The sequence below is a fragment of the Erythrolamprus reginae genome, chromosome 9, assembly GCF_031021105.1.
Source record: "Erythrolamprus reginae isolate rEryReg1 chromosome 9, rEryReg1.hap1, whole genome shotgun sequence".
Taxonomy (NCBI): Eukaryota; Metazoa; Chordata; class Lepidosauria; order Squamata; family Dipsadidae; genus Erythrolamprus; species Erythrolamprus reginae.
In genome coordinates, this window is record NC_091958.1 from 8,756,477 (window position 1) to 8,776,766 (window position 20,290).

General features: G+C 41.8%; 1 protein-coding gene across 1 annotated transcript in view; it reads left to right on the plus strand.

Annotated features, from left to right (window-relative positions):
* Positions 1-20,290, plus strand: part of ITFG1 (integrin alpha FG-GAP repeat containing 1) — a 102,760-nt gene that overhangs the window by 49,586 nt on the left and 32,884 nt on the right. The window contains exon 12 of the mRNA XM_070761626.1: positions 2,656-2,734. Coding sequence (XP_070617727.1) covers positions 2,656-2,734 — 79 coding nt within the window. The remainder of the gene's footprint in view (positions 1-2,655; positions 2,735-20,290) is intronic.

Here is a 20,290-nt window from a genome sequence, read left to right on the forward strand (position 1 = left end):
CAAACAATCCCCCTTGAATTCCTTCAATCTTCGTCTAGCACCCATTAAGGGATGACCATTATTTGACCAAATAGACTTGAAATAATAAATATTCTGTGCTGCGTATGGTGTTGATCCTTTGGGGCCAATATCAGGTTCCTATTGGTACCTTTGAAGACACCAGACCAGTTGTAAAAATAGAGCACACGCAACTCCGGGTGTCCTCAAACATACCAGTAGGAACCTGATACTGGCCTCAAAGGATTGACACCATTTAAGCCCTTTCTAAAGGCCAGGAAGGTTGGGGCAGTGCGAATCTCCGGGGGGAGCTGGTTCCAGAGGATCAGGGCCGCCACAGAGAAGGCCCTTCCCCTCGGCCCCACCAGTCAATATTGCTTGGCTGACGGGACCTGGAGAAGGCTGACCCTGTGGGATCTAACTAGCTGCTGGGATACATGAGGCAGGAGGCGGTCCCGTAAGTAAGTTAGTAAGTACTATCTGACTTTGCTTGTCAGATAGTCACCAAAGGAGATCAGGTGACCCCGGGACACTGGAACTGTCATAAGTGCATGTCAGTTGCCAAGCATTTTGAATTTTGAAGATGCAACCACGGGGATGCTGCAGTGTGAAAAATAGTCATCTCACCTTTTTTTTCAGTGTCACTGTAGCTTCGAACGATCAATGAATGAATTATTTGCAAGTCGAGGTTTATTGCTTTCTTTTCCTTCTAAATCTCCCACTCATTGGTCATTGTGTTTCTCTCCCGTTCCTAAAAGAGAGAAACATTCCACAATTAAAGAGAAAATCTGTAAAACTGCCATACAATCACTAGAACTTCGGCTCGCCCGGATCCTTTTTCTTGGCATCTCCTCATACTATCAAACTGTCAGCTTGCAGTCAATCATATCTTAGACTTGCATTAGCTGATGAGAAGGAATATTTCTGCTGGAAGCATTTGCAGTTTTCGGCAGCCTTGCACTAGAAAAGTATTTCTAAAGATTGTCTCCAAGGTGCTTTTTTTTCTTCAAGAGGCAACTGAACTTTCTGGGTTTTTTTCTTTGAAGATGTTTCGCTTCTTATCTGAGAAGCTTCCTTAGCTTTGACTGTGTGGTGGAGAATGGAAGGATTTAGATTCCTTATTTATTTACTTTACTTTACTTTACTTTACTTTACTTTACTTTACTTTACTTTACTTTACTTTACTTTACTTTACTTTACTTACTTACTTACTTACTTACTTACTGTGAGGCAATTCACAGTCCTTCTTTCACAAAGTGAAACACACTTTGCTCTGGTTTAGTTTTAAAGTGGGGAAAAATCAGCACACAAAAGGTCAAAGTCAGTAAAGCAGTCACGAAACACAATGATCAGATAATCCTCCACAATGGCCAAACCCACAGGCTGCTCTTTATAGCAGCCTCACTAATGACCACAGCCCCACCCAACCACAGGTGGCCTCATTTTCTTTGATAATAATCTCTCAGTTGTTGTTGCCTATGCATCGCTCTCCGCATGCGTGGCTGTATCATTAACTCTTGTTTTGAATCCAAGGAGGAGCTAGAGAATTGATCTCCTTCTGAGCTGTCTGCCACACTCTCCTCCTCCCTGTCACTCATGTCTTCTTGGTCAGAGGAGCCTTCATCAGCAGATTCCACCGGGGGCAAAAACAGGCCTGCAGCATGTGGATGTCTCCCCCACACCCACAGTCCTTGGGGCAGGAGCTGGGCCAGAGCTAACCACAACAAACCCCAGGAGTGGTGGCAGAAAGGTTGCAGAAGTGAAGAAAAACGGCCTTAAACAACTCTCTTGCTTAGCAAAAGAAATTTCGCGCTCAGGTTTGGTCGTGGGTCTGAGACTAACTGCGTTTTGTTTTAGATGGGTGGAAATAGCTATCTGTTTATTGATCTACTGTATTTGTTCTTCTAATTTTTATTAATATTGATTGTTTCTTCATTGCTTATTGAACCACATGATTCTTGACAAATGTATCTTTTCTTTTATGTACACTGAGGGCATCTGCACCAAGACAAATTCCTTGTGTGTCCAATCACACTTGGCCAATAAAGAATTCTATTCTTTATTGAGAATATATTGAGAAAATATTATTTTACTGAAGACGGGCTACAAAAATGGTGGAAGGTCTTAAGCATAAAACTTATCAGGAAAAACTTCATGAACTCCATCTGTATAGTCTGAGAGGAGAGAAGGGAAAGGGGGGACATGATTGAAACATTTAAATAGGTTAAAGGGTTAAATAAGGTTCAGGAGAGAAGTGTTTTTAATAGGAAAGTGAACACAAGAACAAGGGGACACAATCTGAGGTTAGTTGGGGAAAAGATTAGAAGTAACATGAGAAAATATTATTTTACTGAAAGAGTAGTAGATGCTTGGAACAAACTTCCAGCAGACGTGGTTGGTAAATCCACAGGAACTGAATTTAAAGATGCCTGGGATAAACATCTATCCATCCTAAGATAAAATACAAGAAATAGTACAAGGGCAGACTAGATGGACCAGGAGATCTTTTTCAGCTGTCAATCTTCTATGTTTCTGTTTTTATTCTAATCGTGGAAAAACATGGCGGACAATGAAAGGGATCTGTTGGAGTACGGTGGCTTCTTGTGGCCAATTTTTAGGACCAGGAAAAGAAATAATACAATGTCCCTTTCCTTTCAGCCTTTTGGTGTGAATCAACCTGGACCTTATATTAAGTATACAACTGTCGATGCCAATGGATACTTGAAAAATGGGTCAGGTAAGACTGCTTTCTGTTGACTGTGGCCCTGGTTTTTCCACGTACCATCCTCCATATATCAGATTCTGCACAACACAAACGGCAAATTTCCCTGTTTTAGACTTCAAGAGGCAACTGCATTTTTTTTTCCTTTTGAAGATGTTTCGCTCTTTGTCCATGAAGCTTCTTTAGCTTCGACAGGATGGTGGCGAATGGAAGACCGAAAGAAGCTTCTTGGGTGAGAAGCGAAACGAATAAAACCAGGGCAGTCCAGTTGCCTCCTGAAAGATCACCTTTGGGCCAACTACGACCTAGATGACTGAGAACCTCCACAGACTGTTATACTTCAAGGATTCGTATTGTTAAGAGTTAAAAACAATGATACAGGGCGCAAAACGAAATAAATGAAATGCATTTACAGTGATACCTTGTCTTACAAACTTAATTAGTTCTGGGACGAGGTTCTTAAGGTGAAAAGTTTGTAAGACGAAACAAAGTTTCCCATAGGAATCAATGGAAAAGCGATTAATGCGTGCAAGCCCAAAATTCACCCCTTTTACCAGCCACAGCGCCCGTTTTTGCGCTGCTGGGATTCCCCTAAGGCTCACCTCCATGGGAAACCCGGACTTCTGTGTTTTTGCGATGCTGCAGGGGAATCCCAACATCGCAAAAACAAGCGCTGCGCTAGCAACGGAAGTCCAGAGATGGGGTTTCCCAGCGAAGGGAGCATCAGTGAAATCGCAGCATCGCAAAAACACCAAAGTCCTTGAAACCCCACCTCCGGACCTCTGTGTTTTTGGGATGCTGCGATTTCACTGAGGCTCCCCTCGCTGGGAAACCCCACCTCCGGACTTCCGTTGCCAGTGAAGCGCCCGTTTTTGCGCTGCTGGGATTCCCCTGCAGCATCACAAAAACATGGAAGTCCGGAGGTGGGGTTTCCCATGGAGGGGAGCCTCAGGGGAATCCCAGCAGTGCAAAAACGGGTGCTTCGCTGGCAACGGAAGTCTGGAGGCAGGGCATCTCAGTGGCAGCAGTGGGTTTGTAAGGTGAAAATAGTTTGTAAGAAGAGGCAAAAAAAATCTTAAACCCCGGGTTTGTATCTCGAAAAGTTTGTACGATGAGGCGTTTGTACGACGAGGTATCCGTGTATTTGAAAAAGGGGGAAGAAAACAGGTAAAGGCTTTTCTTTAAAAAAAAAGAAAGATAAAAGATCATTGTTGTTGAGACTTCCTCTTAAGGGCAGGGAGCAGAGAATTAATGCAGCTTTAAATAAATGCATTGTGACCTTTCTTGGGGTTTAATTGCACTCATTGGATCTATTTATGCAGCCATATATTCCCCCACCACCACTGCTAATGAATAATAATAGAGTCAGCACTTTCCTAGTCTTGCATATTTTAATATTTTTGGGGGGGGATAAGGGGGTGCCTAGCACCATAATCATATACGGTGTTGTGGAGCAGCTGGCCGCAGGTACCCATATAATTAAGGGGATTATAATAAGCATTTCGTATACGGGCAGACCATATTTAACTCCTCCAAACTGGTAACAGACTGGATCTCAGCAGGAGAACTGTCAGTCTGGGCGGTTTCATAATCGATCTGGGCTTTTAATATATTAAAACATTTTTAGCACACAGATGGTAAGAAAAACCTGTTCCTTGATAAAAGGACAGAGAGAAATATAAATCCTAATGAAAGGGGAGTCTCTGGAGCATTCAATTCCCTGGAAAATTAGCTCCCCTAAATTTCCAGGTATTTGACAGTCATAAGCTAACCCAGGCCTATGGCCAGCACAGTCAATAAGGGGAAAGTTTGGGTACTCCAAGGTTTTATTTTTATTCAATCTAGACATTTGCTATTTTGGCATAGGTCCTTCAAAAAGGAAAGATCTTCCCAAGAAGTTCTTCTAATTGGCTGAGCTTAGATTGTAATAAATTAAAAGGGAAGTACAGTATACATAATTTCTACTTGCTGACATCATTCCTGAAATAGCACAAAAGGCTGCTAAGTTTTTGTGTGGTGGCACCTGAACCAGGCAAGAATAATTAAGAGCAATTGAACCTGCCTGATATGGATAGCCAGAAATGGCCAAAGATGAACATTAAACATGTCAGCCATTATAGGACATTTCTCTGTAAAAGAAGTTTATAATTCTTAAATCCTTTTGGATAATGTTATTGTTTTATTTATGAATTAAACTGGTATATGCATGAATATGTGAGAGGTAGTAGGGGCCAGAGAAAGAGAGAGAGAGAGAGAGAGAAAGCAAGCAAGAGAGAGAGAAAGAGAGAGAGAGAAAGCAAGAGAGAGAGAAAGAGAGAGAGAGAAAGCAAGAGAGAGAGAAAGAAAGAGAGAGAGAGAAAGCAAGAGAGAGAGAGAGAACATAATATGTAATGTATTTATTCAATTTCGGTAGCTGCCCATCTCAGTCAATGATTCTAGAGTGGTTTTACAATTCAAAAAATATGAAATAATAAAAACTTTGCAAAATAATAAAAACAATAAAAAACTTAGAACTATCCATAATTAAATATAGCAGCAAGACACCTGGCCAGTTAGCATTTGTATAGCATTTGTATTTTCTGCTGCTATCTTAAATTATTTTATCCAGCTTGTTAATTTTAATTACTTCTTGTTGTAGCCTAAGCAAGCCTATTAACTTCTTCTAATTCAGCCAATTTTTGTTTTTTGTTTTCCCCGGTATATGTACATTTTAAAACTGTCCTGACATTGTCAATTTAGTTTCGCATATCAGAATGCCAATTCTATTAACCGCAATAAAATTAAGCAAGTGAGGAAAGTAAAACTTGAATGTTCAGGGGAAACAAACTCTGGAGAGAGATCTCTAACTTTGCTCCAGTTCTGCGCCTAATTCAACATCAAGAAATTGGAAGAATGAGTCATGATTGCTCCTAAAATACTCAAAATTATTGAAATAGCCACCTGTGCGTTCATCTGGGCTAGAGCGACTCTTATTTATTTATTTATTTACTTACTTACTTACTTACTTACTTACTTACTTACTTACTTACTTACTTACTTACTTACTTACGAGTCTTCGGAGAGGGGCGGCATACAAATCTAATAAATTATTATTATTATTATTATTATTATTATTATTATTATACTTACTTACTTACTTACTTACTTACTTACTTACTTACTTACTTACTTACTTACTTACTTACTTACTTACTTATTAGATTTGTATGCCGCCCCTCTCCGTAGACTCGGGGCGGCTCACAACAATAACAAAGACAATGTAAGAACAAATCTAATAATTTAAAAAACACTAAAAACCCCATTATTAAAAGCAAAACATACACACAAACATACCATGTATAAACTGTATAGGCCCAGGGGAGATGTCTCAGTTCCCCCATGCCTGATGGCAGAGATGGGTCTTAAGAACTTTATGAAAGGCAAGGAGGGTGGGGGCAGTTCTGATCTCTGGGGGGAGCTGGTTCCAGAGGGCCGGGGCCGCCACAGAGAAGGCTCTTCTCCTGGGTCCCGCCAAACAACATTGCTTAGTCGACGGGACCTGGAGAAGGCCAACTCTGTGGGACCTAACCGGTCGCTGGGATTCGTGCAGCAGACTCTTGTTATGTAGGAAAGAAGGCTTTTGATTAGTCTCCGGAGATTTAGGTTATATGACAGAAATATGAGCAATTTTGAACAGACTGAATTGCAAAAGAAAAACTCTTAGTCTGAATATTAGGTAGGTGTCATGATAAACCACAAATCATTTTTCTAAAGTAAAATCTGGGTAGGGAACAGGGACGGGACTGTTTCCCTTTTAAGCATATATTTCCTGACAAGTCCATGTTTCCATCCGTTTTAGCCAAAATCAGAAAAGAGAATTGTTCATCTTAACCATGAATTCACAGAATTGTGCTTGCCCCAATAGGAGAGATCTTCTCCAGCCCAATCAATACAGGGCTGTGAAGAGCCACGATCCATGAGAATTCCATCTAAGACAGAGGTTTTTCAACCTTGGCAACTTCAAGGCCTGTGGACTTCAACTCCCAGAATTCCCCTGGCTGGGGTTTTTTGACAGTTGAAGTCCACAAGCCTTAAAGTTGCCAAAGTTGGACAACCCGTAATCTAGGTCACCAGGGTAGGCAAAGTTGGCTCTTCTATATGACATGTGGACTTCAACTCCCAGAATTCCTGAGCTGGCATGATTGGCTCAGGAATTCTGGGAGTTGAAGTCCACAAGTCATAGAAGAGCCAACTTTGCCTACCCCTTATCTGCGATGTCCCTTTGTAGGACCCTGACCCTCCTTCGGTGACCACAAAGAATAACTAGCTACCTTTCCTAGCAGTCCAGTTTGTTCATCAGAAGGACATGTCCTAATCTCTTGAGTGCTTCTTGGGGAAACCTTTCCAGGTTTGACTTGTACGGTAAACGTTGCAGGACGTAAGACCATTTTTTTTGCAAAGTTTAGTTTAGTTTAGTTTATTTAGATTTGTATGCCGCCCCTCTCCGAAGACTCGGGGCGGCTAACAACAATAAAAAACAATGTAACAAATCTAATATTAAAAAGTAATCTAAAAAACCCCAATTTAAGAGACCAATCATACCAACAAACATACCATGTATAAATTCTATAAGCCTAGGAGGAAGGGAGAAAAAAATTTCAATTCCCTCATGCCTGACAACAGAGGTGGGTTTTAAGGAGCTTGCGAAAGGCAAGGAGGGTGGGGCAACTCTGATATCTGGGGGGAGCTGGTTCCAGAGGGTCGGGGCCACCACAGAGAAGGCTCTGCAAGACGGGCCTCTGGAGAAGTAGATGATGTGAACAGTACAAATTGCAAATGCGGGTTGGAGGAGCAGAAGAGAGATAAGAGGGACGTCTAATTTATTTATTTATTTATTTATTTATTTTTAATTTTATTTATTTATTTATTTATCTATCTATTTATTTATTGGATTTGTATGCCACCCCTCTCCGTAGACAGTGACAAAAAACAGAATGTAAAAATCCAATACTACAACAGTTAAAAACCCTTGTTATAAAACCAATCATACATACAAACATACCATGCATAAATTGTAGAAGCCTAGGGGGAAAGATTATCTTAATTCCCCCATGCCTGACAACAGAGGTGGGTTTTGAGTTGCTTACAAAAGGCAAGGAGGGTGGGGGCTATTGTAATCTCTGGGGGGAGTTGGTTCCAGAGGGTCGGGGCCGCCACAGAGAAGGCTCTTCCCCTGGGCCCCGCCAACCGACATTGTTTAGTTGACGAGACCCGGAGAAGGCCCACTCTGTGTGACCGAACTGGTCGCTGGGATTCGTGCGGCAGAAGGCGGTCCCGGAGATAAACTGGCCCGGTGCCATGAAGGGCTTTATAGGTCATAACCAACACTTTGAATTGTGACCGGAAACTGATCGGCAACCAATGCAGACTGCGGAGTGAGTGTTGGTGTGACATGGGCGTATTTAGGGAAGCCCATGATTGCTCTCGCAGCTGCATTCTGCACGATCTGAAGTTTCCGAACACTTTTCAAAGGTAGCCCCATGTAGAGAGCATTACAGTAGTCGAACCTCGAGGTGATGAGGGCATGAGCGACTGTGAGCAGTGACTTCCGGTCCAAATAGGGTCGCAACTGGTGCACCAGTCTACTGAATTCAACCCCAAATTAAAGCCTTATGTTGGATAAATATTGATGGCTTTCAGAAGTTGGGTTTTAAATATTAATGGCCTTTTGTTTGCAAGCAATGTTATAGTTGCTTCTTGGGTGATAAAATTCAGTGCTGCTATTTCTTTCCCCCCCTGCTCCCCCCCCAACTTTGCAGTCAAACATGATCAAAACAGACGTTATTAGATTATCCCCTGACAGCTCCTAAAAAGTTAAGGTAACACACAGCCCCTCTGGCTTCTAAGAGAAGGAACTTTGGTTTCAGAATGAGAACAGAGGGATGGAATTAGTTCACCATTCTCCCTCAAGCAATGCAATGCAGGAATAAACATAATTGTTGGCGTATACATTTAGTGCTTTTGAATACTCTGAATTTTTCACTTAGCTTATGTTCAGTTGTTCTTAACCACTGCCCTAAAAAGGGACAACTAATTGTCTGTTCTACAACACTGCACTGGTTCTATTATATTACCCGTTGATTTTATGCATGTATTCATTACTTATTAAAACACGGGCCATCTGTGATGTTTCTAACGTTTTATAGGCTTAAACTTTAGTGTTATCCGATAGATTTTTTTACGTTTAAAGCTGAAGTACCTATGGATTTTTTGCACTTTTCTTAATAGCACTCCAGTAATATTTTTATTGGTACATTACTATTAAACATCTCCAGCTGCAATTTAGTCTGAAATATTCACTGCGTCCTGGAAAGAAGCTTCGTCTTGGTCCCTGAATAGTGTCTTTGGGGCAGCGCTCTTTGATTGTGTTTAAATTTATGTTCAATTAAAATTAAATACGGTCGGTATGATTACTGTTCGATCATGTGTATAATGACTTTGCTCTTTTGTCACATTGTCAATTACCATTTGGTAACCGTGATGGGATGTCCGTAGAAACCACGCATCAAGAGTTTGGGGAAATGCTCCCGGCTGTACAGCCTCAGACCATATGCCCTTATCTTAAAAGAAAAAAAAATATTAGGCCAATTACTCCATCTAAGCTAGCTTTGCCAGCCCAGGCAAGATTTGTCTCAAGAACAATTGAAATAGCTGAAGAGGTTCATCCCTTTGTCTATGGTGGCTCTCAGACATCCAAGCCACGGTTTATTTATTTATTTATTTATTATTTATTATTTCGATTTGTATGCCGCCCCTCTCCGCAGACTCGGGGCGGCTCACAACAGACTAAAACAATTCATAACAAATCTAAATTGTAGTTTAAAATATTTAAAAGCCCCATTTACTAAACAAACATACATACATACAAACATACCATTCATAAATTGTATATGCCCGGGGGAGATGTCTCAGTTCCCCCATGCCTGACGACAAAGGTGGGTTTTAAGGAGCTTACGAAAGGCAAGGAGAGTAGGGGCAGTTCTAATCTCTGGGGGGAGTTGGTTCCAGAGGGCCGGGGCCGCCACAGAGAAGGCTCTTCCCAAAGGTGCTTTTTCAAGGGGCAACTTGACTTTGTTTTTCCTTGAAGACATTTTCCTTCTCATCCAAGAAACTTCTTCAGTTCTGACTGAAAAGTGGGGAATGGAAGGATTTATATTCCTTGCAGACAGCTGCTCATTAGCATTCTAAGAGACCTTGAGACCACTTGGAGATTTATCTGTGCCCTCAAAGTCACCTGAATAGGGCAAATGGTGGTGGATCATTCTTGGAACTACTAAAAGGATTTTTAAATTTTTTATTTATTTGTTTGTTTTTGATTTGATTTGATTTGATTTGATTTGATTGCCCTCTCCGTGGACTCGGGGCGGCTAACAACAGTGGTAAAAACAGCATGTATAAATCCAATACTAAAACAGCTAAAAACCCTAATCTCCTGGGGGGGTGTTGGTTTCAGAGGGCCGGGGCCGCCACAGAGAAGGCTCTTCCCCTGGATGGTGTGATATCTCACTGTTCAGAGATGGCTGTTCAATCTTAATTTAGATGGCCTCTTTGCCAAACTGAAACAAACCTTTAATTCACAAGAACAGGTTGGCATCTCCGGTGTGAAAAATTCCAGCGATGCAGCCACCTCTGTTTAAGCAGCTGTAACTATATCATTCTGAAACCCTGTTCTTCAATCCTCATTTTCCCCTGGCCTACATCTCACTGTTACCACCATCCGAATGCTTTCATTAACAAAATACTGGGAAATCGGACCTCAGTTACTGCATACGCAGACGAAAACAATAGGGATGCCTTTTACGCTCCAGCCGTTCAATTGTGTCTCTAAAATTCTCTCCTTTATGTTTGAAAGCATTCTCTGCAGAAAAGGAACCCAAAAAAATTATGCCTGGCTCCGTGTACCTTGCACATTCTATTGACGCGTCCCATTATGTGTTCTGCTCTATTTCATGTTCCAAATTATGCTTCAGGTCCATAAGGAGCCAGTACAGTCTTTGTGAAAGCTTTTGCCAGCTGGTTTCCAACAACGTTGAAAGTGGAAATTTCCTAACTCAAAAAAGGTCCAAAAAGAGATCGCTTAATGTTTAGAAGTATCAAGTCCTTTTCTTCCAAAGCTCCCTTGTCAGTTTGGGTGGCAACTCATGATGGCAATGGGATTTGAGGATGAAGTTATTTAATTACCAGGGGTGTCCAACATTAACAACTTTAAGACTTCACCACCATTTAGGGGGTTAAATTATTTGCAATAAGTTTCTATTTCTTCCTTAGCTCCGGTTTACATTTCTTTACATACAAAAAGTGATTGGAATTTATTTTTCACATTGTCGTCATAAATTCTACTTAAGATATAATTTTTCACCTTATTCCATCGTGCCATCAGCTTCTCCAATTTATTTTCATCAAAGTTATTTAATCTTATTTCCATAATTTCGAAGTGGATGTGGTCCACCATGTACCAGTACCAATTCTGGATTGTCCATTTATTGCTCTCCTTCCACCCTAATACCACTACTGCTTGAGCGCTTTCCAAAGCTGCTGTTTTGATTTCTTTAAATTCTTGTAATTCCCCATATTTAACTAGTATTGCTAATTCTTTCGTAATTATCCAATTAATGTTTAGCATATTATTTATTTCATTCTGTACTTCCTTCCAAAATTTTTGAACTTCAACGCATTCCCAGAGCATATGCATAAAAACTCCTTTTATTTGGCAACCATGCCAGCAATTTCCTTTCCCTTTCCTCTGGATGTGTGCTAGTTTTACTGGCGTGAAGTACCATTTATGTAAAATTTTATTGGTGTTGGGCACGTTTTCTTTTAAGTATTTTTTTGTTGTTGTTGTAATAAAATTTAATAAAAAATAATAATAACAACTTTAAGACTTGGGGATTTCAACTCTCAGATTTTCCAAGCCAAGGGAATTCTGGAAGTTGAGGTTCCCAAGTCTCAAAAAATTGCCGTGGTCGGGCAATCCCTGATTCACGCCATCACTTCTTTGCCACTATTCCACAAAAGAAAACACAGATATTTCTCTCCACAAACTCAGTGCCTTTTGCTTCCATCGCGACTTCCAAATGTGACAGGGGTGCTACTGAAATAGGGATATGTGTTCTTAAGAACCTAAGAAGAGCCCTGCTGAATCAGGCCAAAGCCCATCGAGTCCAGCATTCTGTGTCACACAGTGGCCCACCAATTGTCCATGGGGATCTTAAGCAGGAAGAGAAGGCAAAACCCTCCTTTTCCCTCGACCCCCAACAAATGGTACCCAAGGGAACCCTGCCTGCCTCAACCAACATAGAGGCAGCACTTGGACATCCATTTTAATAACCTCCGATACACTTGGCATCCATGAATCTGTCTAATCCTGCCTTGAAGCTATCCAGGCTGACAGCTGTCACGACCTCTTCTGGAAGGGAATTCCATAAATCTATGACCCTCTGGGTGAAGAAATATTTTCCCCTTATTTATTTATTTATTGGATTTGTATGCCGCCCCTCTCTGAAGACTCGGGGCGGCTAACAGCAATAACAAGACAGCATACAATAATAATCCAATACTAAAAACAATTAAAAACCCATTATTATAAAAACCAAACATACGTACAGACATACCATGCATAAAATTGTAAGGGCCTAGGGGGAAAGAGTATCCCAATTCCCCCATGCCTAGCGGCAGGGGTGGGTTTTAAGTAGCTTACGAAAGGCAAGGAGGGTTGGGGCAATTCTAATATCTGGGGGGAGTTGGTTCCAGAGGGCCGGGGCCGCCACAGAGAAGGCTCTTCCCCTGGGCCCCGCCAAGTGGCATTGTTTGATTGTCCTTTACTTGTCCTCACTTTCTTACCTATGAGCTTTAGGGAGTGCCCCCTTGTCCTAGTATTGTGTGATAGAGAAAAGAATTTTTCTCTATCCACCTTTTCTATCCCGTGCATGATTTTATACACTTCGATCAAGTCACCTCTTAAATACCGTCTTTCAAGGCTGAAGAGACCAAGGCGTTGCAACCTGGTTTCATAAGGGAGGTGCTCCATTCCCTTGATCATTCTTGTTGCCCTTTTTTGCACCTTTTCCAGTTCCATCCTTCTCGTGGTGCGGTGACCAGAACTTTACACAGTACTCCAATACTTCTTCTGTGTATTTAAGGCTTATCTGACTCTCACAATTTGTCTGAAAGAAGGATGGAGAATCAGGTGCCCAACTTCTTTGAGAATCCTTTCCATTTGCTTGCTCCAGGCTTTATTTATTTTTATTTATTTATTGTTAGAGTTGAAAGGGACCATGAAGGCCATCGAGTTCACCCCCCTGCCCAAGCAGGAACCCTATAGCACACCAGTCAAGTGGCAGTTCAATCTTCTCTTAAAAATATCCAGAGTGTTGGAGTTCACAACGTCCGCTGGTAGGTTGTTCCATTGGTTGATCGCTCTGACCGTCAGGAAGTTCCTCCTTATCTCCATGTTGAATCTCTCCTTGGTCAGCTTCCAGCCGTTGTTCCTCGTCTGGCCCTCTGGTGCCCTGGAGAATAAAGTGATCCCCTCCTCTCTGTGACATCCCCTCGTATACTTGTAGACTGCTATCATGTCCGCTCTGGCCCTCCTTTTCTCTAGGCTATCCATGCCCAGTTCCCGCAGTCTCTCTTCGTAAGTCTTGGTTTCCAGTCCCTTAATCATCTTGGTTGCTCTTTTTCGCACCTTCTCCAGAGTTTCAATGTCTCTTTTGAAGTGTGGTGACCAGAACTGAATACAGTACTCCAGGTGTGGTCGGACCAGGGCGTAGTAGAGTATTAAGACTTCCCTGGTCTTGGAGTGTATCCCCCTGTTGATGCAGCTTAGGAGTGCGTTGGCTTTTTTAGCTGCTGCTGCACATTGTTGGCTCATGTTTAGTTGATTATCCACCAAGACTCCGAGGTCTCTTTCGCAGTGGCTACTGCTAAGAGGGGTTTCTCCCGGGTTGTATGTGTGTCCAGGGTTTTTTCTGCCTAGGTGAAGGACTTTCTTTTCCTATCATGTTTGCAGAGACATAACTAATCATCATTACACCGTGCTCCCTATTAACCTCTGACAGACATGAAAGGGCACAAAAGGATATTTCTGTCCTTAGCACCTGGGTCATTTTTCTTCTTAATTCATTGCTCTTCATGTCCACGTTCGGAGGAGATCCGATGACCGGTCCCTTATCATAGAGCTTTTGTTCTTCCTGGCAATTTTTTAACCTTCCTTAGCTGTCTTGCCTTTTACCTGTAGCTGAGCCAGCATTTTATAGCCTTTCCTCACTAGCCTGGTTAGGAATGTCCTCATTATTTAATGCTGTCTTGAAGCCTTGAAGTTATAATCGAGGCTTTCCATGTCATTGACCTATGAATTGTTTAGGCAATTTTGCTAATATGCTTATGTAAATCATATTTACCGCAGCAGATCTGGGACATAATAAACTGTCACCAGATTATACCTATATCCTATTCCTTTCCTCTATTCCTATATCTCTTCTTCTATTCTTTCATTGATATGTTCTATTACTATACCTTCCCCTGTCCTGTTCTGTCGGGCTCTCTGGTAGAATCCTACCAAAAATTCACAGGTACAAATTTCAGACACACACATGTTTGAAAATTCAAAACAATGTTCTTTATAATGAAAATTCACTTAAACTAAGCCCTCTTTTGGTATAGCAAAGAGCACTGGTCTCCAAACAAACTGGTAATTTGTACAAGTTCATTATCAGTTCTGTGATACTTAGCTTGCAGCTGTGAGGCAATTCACAGTCCTTCTTCTTTCACAAAGTGAAACACACTTTGCTCTGGTTTAGTTTTAAAGCGAGGAAAAATCAGCACACAAAAGGTCAAAGTCAGTAAAGCAGTCACGAAACACAAGGATCAGATAATCCTCCACAATGGCCAAACCCACAGGCTGCTATTTATAGCAGCCTCACTAATTACCACAGCCCCACCCAACCACAGGGGGCCTCATTTTCTTTGATAATAATCTCTCAGTTGTTGTTGCCTATGCATCGCTCTCTGCATGCGTGGCTGTATCATTAACTCTTGTTCTGAATCCAAGGAGGAGCTAGATAATTGATCTCCTTCTGAGCTGTCTGCCACACTCTCCTCCTCCCTGTCACTCGTGTCTTCTTAGTCAGAGGAGCCTTCATCAGCAGATTCCACCAGGGGCAAAACAGGCCTGCAGCATGTGGATGTCTCCCCCACATCCACAGTCCTTGGGGCAGGAGCTGGGCCAGAGCTAACCACAACAATTTCTTAGATATATTTTACTATGAGTATCTCCTCTATAACCTTCACCATGTATTTTACTATGTGTATATAGATATATATCCACTAAAACCCTCATTGTGTATTGGACAAAATAAATAAATAAATAAAAATAAATAAATAAAAATAAATTATAGAGCATAAGGCCGATTTTGATCTTGTGAATGCCCTCTGTCTATTAACACTTGAAAAGGCTGGGTGTGAAAACAGCATGGCTCCTCTTAACCCGGTGGTTCTTATGCTGTGACCCCTTAATACAGTTCCTCATGTTGTGGTGACCCCCAACCATAAGTCTAGTGCCAGTTCTCCCAACAGAGCTTTAAACTGATTGGCAGGAAGGTCAGAGGGACACCCCTACTATAAACACCTGATTGGTTGGATTGTAAAAATATGTTCCAAGGCACCAGAGTAGAAGCTTTAGTTCCTAACACAAGGGGAAATTGCAGTCTCACACATTTTTACCGACAGCTCCTTCTCGTCCAGCCTCGTCATCTCTCCTGTCCCTTGTTTTTCTTGACCTGCGGCTTCGTCAATTAATTGTCCTGTGGTTGGCTTCTTGGCCCGCGATCCTGACGTCTTGTCAAGAAGGATCCAGACTTTGCTCGATTGCTCCCTACGAGATGCCTGCGTGACTCCATGCCTGCTTTGCGTTGAGACCCGCTCCAGGGAAAGTGGTTTCGGTTTAGTTTAGAGCAGTGATTTTCAACCTTTTTTGAGCTACGGCACATTTTTTACATATACAAAATCATGGGGCACATTGAACCGGGGGGGGGGGGGCTAACAAAAGTTTGAACAAAAAAATTCTCTCTCTCTTCCTCTCTTTCGCTCTATTTCTCTCCCTCTTTCTCTCTCTTCCTTCCTTCCTCTCTCTCTCCATCCCTCTTTCGTTCTCTTCCTTCCTTCCTCTTTTTGCTCTCTTTCTCTCTCTCGCCTTCCCTCCCTCTCTTTCTCTCTCTTGCTTTCTTTCTCTCTCTTTCTCTCTCTTTCTTGCTTTCTTTCTCTCCCTCTCTTGCTTTCTTTCTCTCTCTTTCTCTCTCTTGCTGAGCTTTGCGGCACACCTGACCATGTCTCGCGGCACACTGGTTGAAAAACACTGGTTTAGATCACCGTCTTGCTAATCAATCGGAGCATTTATTTATTATTTTTTAAGGGTTTTTTTAAAAAATATTTTTTGTTTTGCATTAGCGGCTTTCTCCTTAATTGAGAGTGTCAGCGCTGTGAAAGTTGAAAATGGGAAATGGAAATTTGCACAGCTGTTTCCCTTTTGCTTAATAGTAAGCTCTGCATAGCAATGAGCCCCAGTCGCCTTGCCTTGGCAGCAGCTCGGGTCACCTCCGAGAGAGGTCAGGGAATAGAGGCAAACTTTGGCATGTGACTGGGAGGCTGTTGTAAATGCGCAATTAGAAGCATGTGGACCACTTTCCCTACCCAGATCTATTTTTCCTTCATTAAATGTAGTTGTTCTTATCACTCCACTCAGCTTGTTGGGGAAGGAGTAGCAGTGTGGCTGCAGGAAAGGGGCAGCTTATTAGTTGGACAGTTGGCCTTTGATAGCCATTGGGTGCCAACACACCGCAGTCTGCATTGGTTGCCGATCAATTTCCGGTCACAATTCAAAGTGACCTATAAAGCCCTTCATGGCATCGGACCAGAATACCTTCGGGACCGCCTTCTGCTGCACGAATCCCAGCGACCGGTTAGGTCCCACAGAGTTGGCCTTCTCCGGGTCCCGTCGACTAAACAATGTCGTTTGGCGGGACCCAGGAGAAGAGCCTTCTCTGTGGCAGCCCCGACCCTCTGGAACCAGCTCCCCCCAGATATCAGAGTTGCCCCCACCTTCCTTGCCTTTCGCAAGCTCCTTAAAACCCACCTCTGTCGTCAGGCATGGGGGAATTGAAATTTCCCTTCCCCCTAGGCTTATAGAATTTATACATGGTATGCTTGTATCTATGAGTCATTCTTTAAATTGAGGTTTTTTAGATTGTTTTTAATATTAGATTTGTTTACATTGTCTTTTTATATTGTTGTTACCCGCCCCGAGTTTTCGGAGAGGGGCGGCATACAAATCTAATAAATGATGATGATGATGATGATGATGATGATGATGATGATGATGGTGGTGGTGGTGGGTTTTAATGTTTTGGAATGTTAAAATTAGCACGTTAGCCTTCCTAAGAACATAAGAAGAGCCCTGTTGAATCAGGCCGAAGCCCACCGAGTCCAGCATTCTGTGTCACACAGTGGACCACCAATTGTCCATGGGGATCTTGAGTAGAAAGAAAAGGCAAAACCCTCCCTTTCCCTTGACCCCTAACAAATGGTACTCAAGGGAATCCTGCCTGTCCTAACCAATATAGAGGTGGCACTTGGACATCCGTTTCAATAACCACCAATACACTTGGACATCCATGAATCTGTCTAATCCCGCCTTGAAGCTATCCAGCTGACAGCTGTCACAGTCTCTTCTGGAAATGAATTCCTTAAACCAATGAGCCTCTGGGTGAAGAAATATTTCCCTTGATTTGTCCTCACTTTCTTACCTACAGTGTTCATGCACAACAGATTTAAGGTCTCAAAGGTGCTATTTTCAAGAGGCAACTGGACTTTCTGGTTTCTCTTTTTTTTATATATATAAATTTTTATTTACAAATATACAAAACACAAAAATTGATCAAAACAGAAAACAATTAAGTCTTAGCATGGTATAACAATTTATGAACATAGAAATGTATAGAAAGAGTGAGAAAGAAGGGAATAGAGAAAAGAGGGGAAAGGGTAGAAAGAACAAAGGAAATAGAGAGAATAGAGAAAGTAGAGAAAGTAAAGGGGTTGGCGAATATCCGGGGGAGCTGTATTGAAAACGGGAACCAGTTCCTAATTTATTAGCTCATTCCCTGGTATCAGGTTAGTCATCTGGGTATTTAAGTGCAAGCGTTGAATTAATCTAAACATAGAGATTATAAAATTTAGTAATAAGTATTCTGTCAATATATATCTAAAGTCTCTTATCACTATAGCCAAAAATATGAGAAAGCTATACTGTATATCGGATTTGTATCTGGTCAAGTTTGTAACCATCATTTCAATTATGTAACGTGGTGTTCTCTTTTTCTCTCTAACCAACTGTAGAAAGGATCCCAACAATTATTAAATGAGGACGTTGTTTCATTCCTAACTAGTAGAGTTAATTTTGTCATCTCTGCACAGTATTTAATTTTTTTAATTATTGCGTCTTTCGGAGGAATATCCTCGTTTTTCCACCACTGTGCAAAGGTTAGTCTGGCTGCTGTAACTAAATGGACAATTAAATGTATTTGGGTTTTAGGCAGATTTTGTCTAAGAATGCCTAAAAGGAAACATTCATGGGTCTGGTTTCTCTTTGAAGGCGTTTCATTTCTCATCCAAGAAGCTTCTACAGCTTAGACAAGATAATGGGCAATGGAAGGGTTTATATTGTTTGATTCATTGATTGATTGGTTGATTGATTGATTGATTGATTGGATTTATATGCTGCCCCTCTCTGCAGACAGCTGGTCATTTGGATCCTTTCGTTAAAGCAGTAGTTCTCAACCTTTCTAATGCCGCAGTCCCTGACTACAGTTCCTCATCTTGTGGTGACCCCCAACCATAGGTTCTCCCAACAGAGCTTTCAGCTGATTGGCAGGAAGGGCAGAGGGATACCCCCACTGTAAACGCCTGATTGGTCGGATTGTAAAAGTATGTTCCAAGGTGCCAGAATAGAGGTTTTAGATCCTAACACCATGGGAAATTTGTCTTTTCCCATGGTCTTAGGCGACCTCTATGAAACAGTCATTCAAACCCCCCCCAAAGGGGTCCCGACCCCCAAGTTGAGAACCACTGTTTTAAAGGGTCACTGGAGTGGGGGGGGGGGTTGGTTTTTTTTAAATAATTTTTATTTCGAATATATACATTTAAAAAGACATTTTCTCAATCATTACATCATTACATTAACCATCAAATCAAACAGAAAAAAGAAGCGAAAGAAGAAAGCATAGACATGACAAAAACAAAGTATACACAGCCCCCTCCCTCCCTGCTGTCTTATTGACAGCTGTCTTTGCTGATCAATTATCATATGGCGCATGTTACCAGCGATTACTATTCGGTCTTATGTAAAACCAGTTTTCAAAACAATTATCTTATTAAATCCCCTTTCCCTATCTTCCCACGTCTATATTCAATTGTTGCAAAGTTTTTTAAAAAATATTTTTCAACCCTTTTAAACCTATTTACAAATCTTTTGTACAGCTTCTTTTTTCTCCCTTTTTTTCAAAGCACTTGGAGGTTTATTTTGTGTCCTCGGGGTTCTCTGAATAGTGCTCCTGCTTCCTGTAATCTTCAATTATTTTTCTCTGGAAATCCATTGCTACTTCCACACCATTCAAAGGGGGTTCATCCCAAACTGCATTGAGATTCTCTGTCATCCAGGTCCTGGTTGTCCACAAAGTGCTTTTTTTTTTCCCCAGGAGGCAACTGGACTTTCTTGTTTTTTTCTTTGAAGGCCTTTCTTAAAAGGGATGCCCAATGACCAGTTGTCTGCAAGGAATAGAAACCCTTCCATTGCCCACTATCCTATCAGAGCTGAAGAATTTTGATTTTGATTTGATTTTATTGGATTTGTATGCCGCCCCTCTCCGTAGACTCGGGGCGGCTAACAACACTAGTAAACAGCATATGACAATCCAATATAAACAGTTAAAAACCCTTATTGTAAAACCAAACATACATACAGACATACCATGCATAAAATTGTAAAGGCCTAGGGGGAAAGAGTATCTCAATTCCCACATGCCTGGCGGCAGAGGTGGGTTTTAAGAAGTTTACAAAAGGCAAGGAGGGTGGGAGCAATTCTAACCTCTGGGGGGAGTTGGTTCCAGAAGGCTGGGGCCGCCACAGAAAAGGCTCCTGGGTCCCGCCAAGCGACATTGTTTAGTTGACGGGACCCGGAGAAGACCCACTCTGTGGGACCTAACGGGTCGCTGGGATTCATGAAGCAGAAGATGGTCCCTGAGATAGTCTGAGGGCTTTATAGGTCATAACCAACACTTTGAATTGTGACCGGAAACTGATCGGCAACCAATGCAGACTGCAGAAGCTTCTTGGATGAGAAGCGAAACGTCTTCAAAAGAAAAACCCAAATGCCTCTTGAAAAAGCACCTTTGAGACCTTAAATCTGTTGCGCATGAACATCATAGGAAGGCTAACATGCTAATTGCATGTTACAATGTCATGCCATTGCAGGGAATGTCTCCT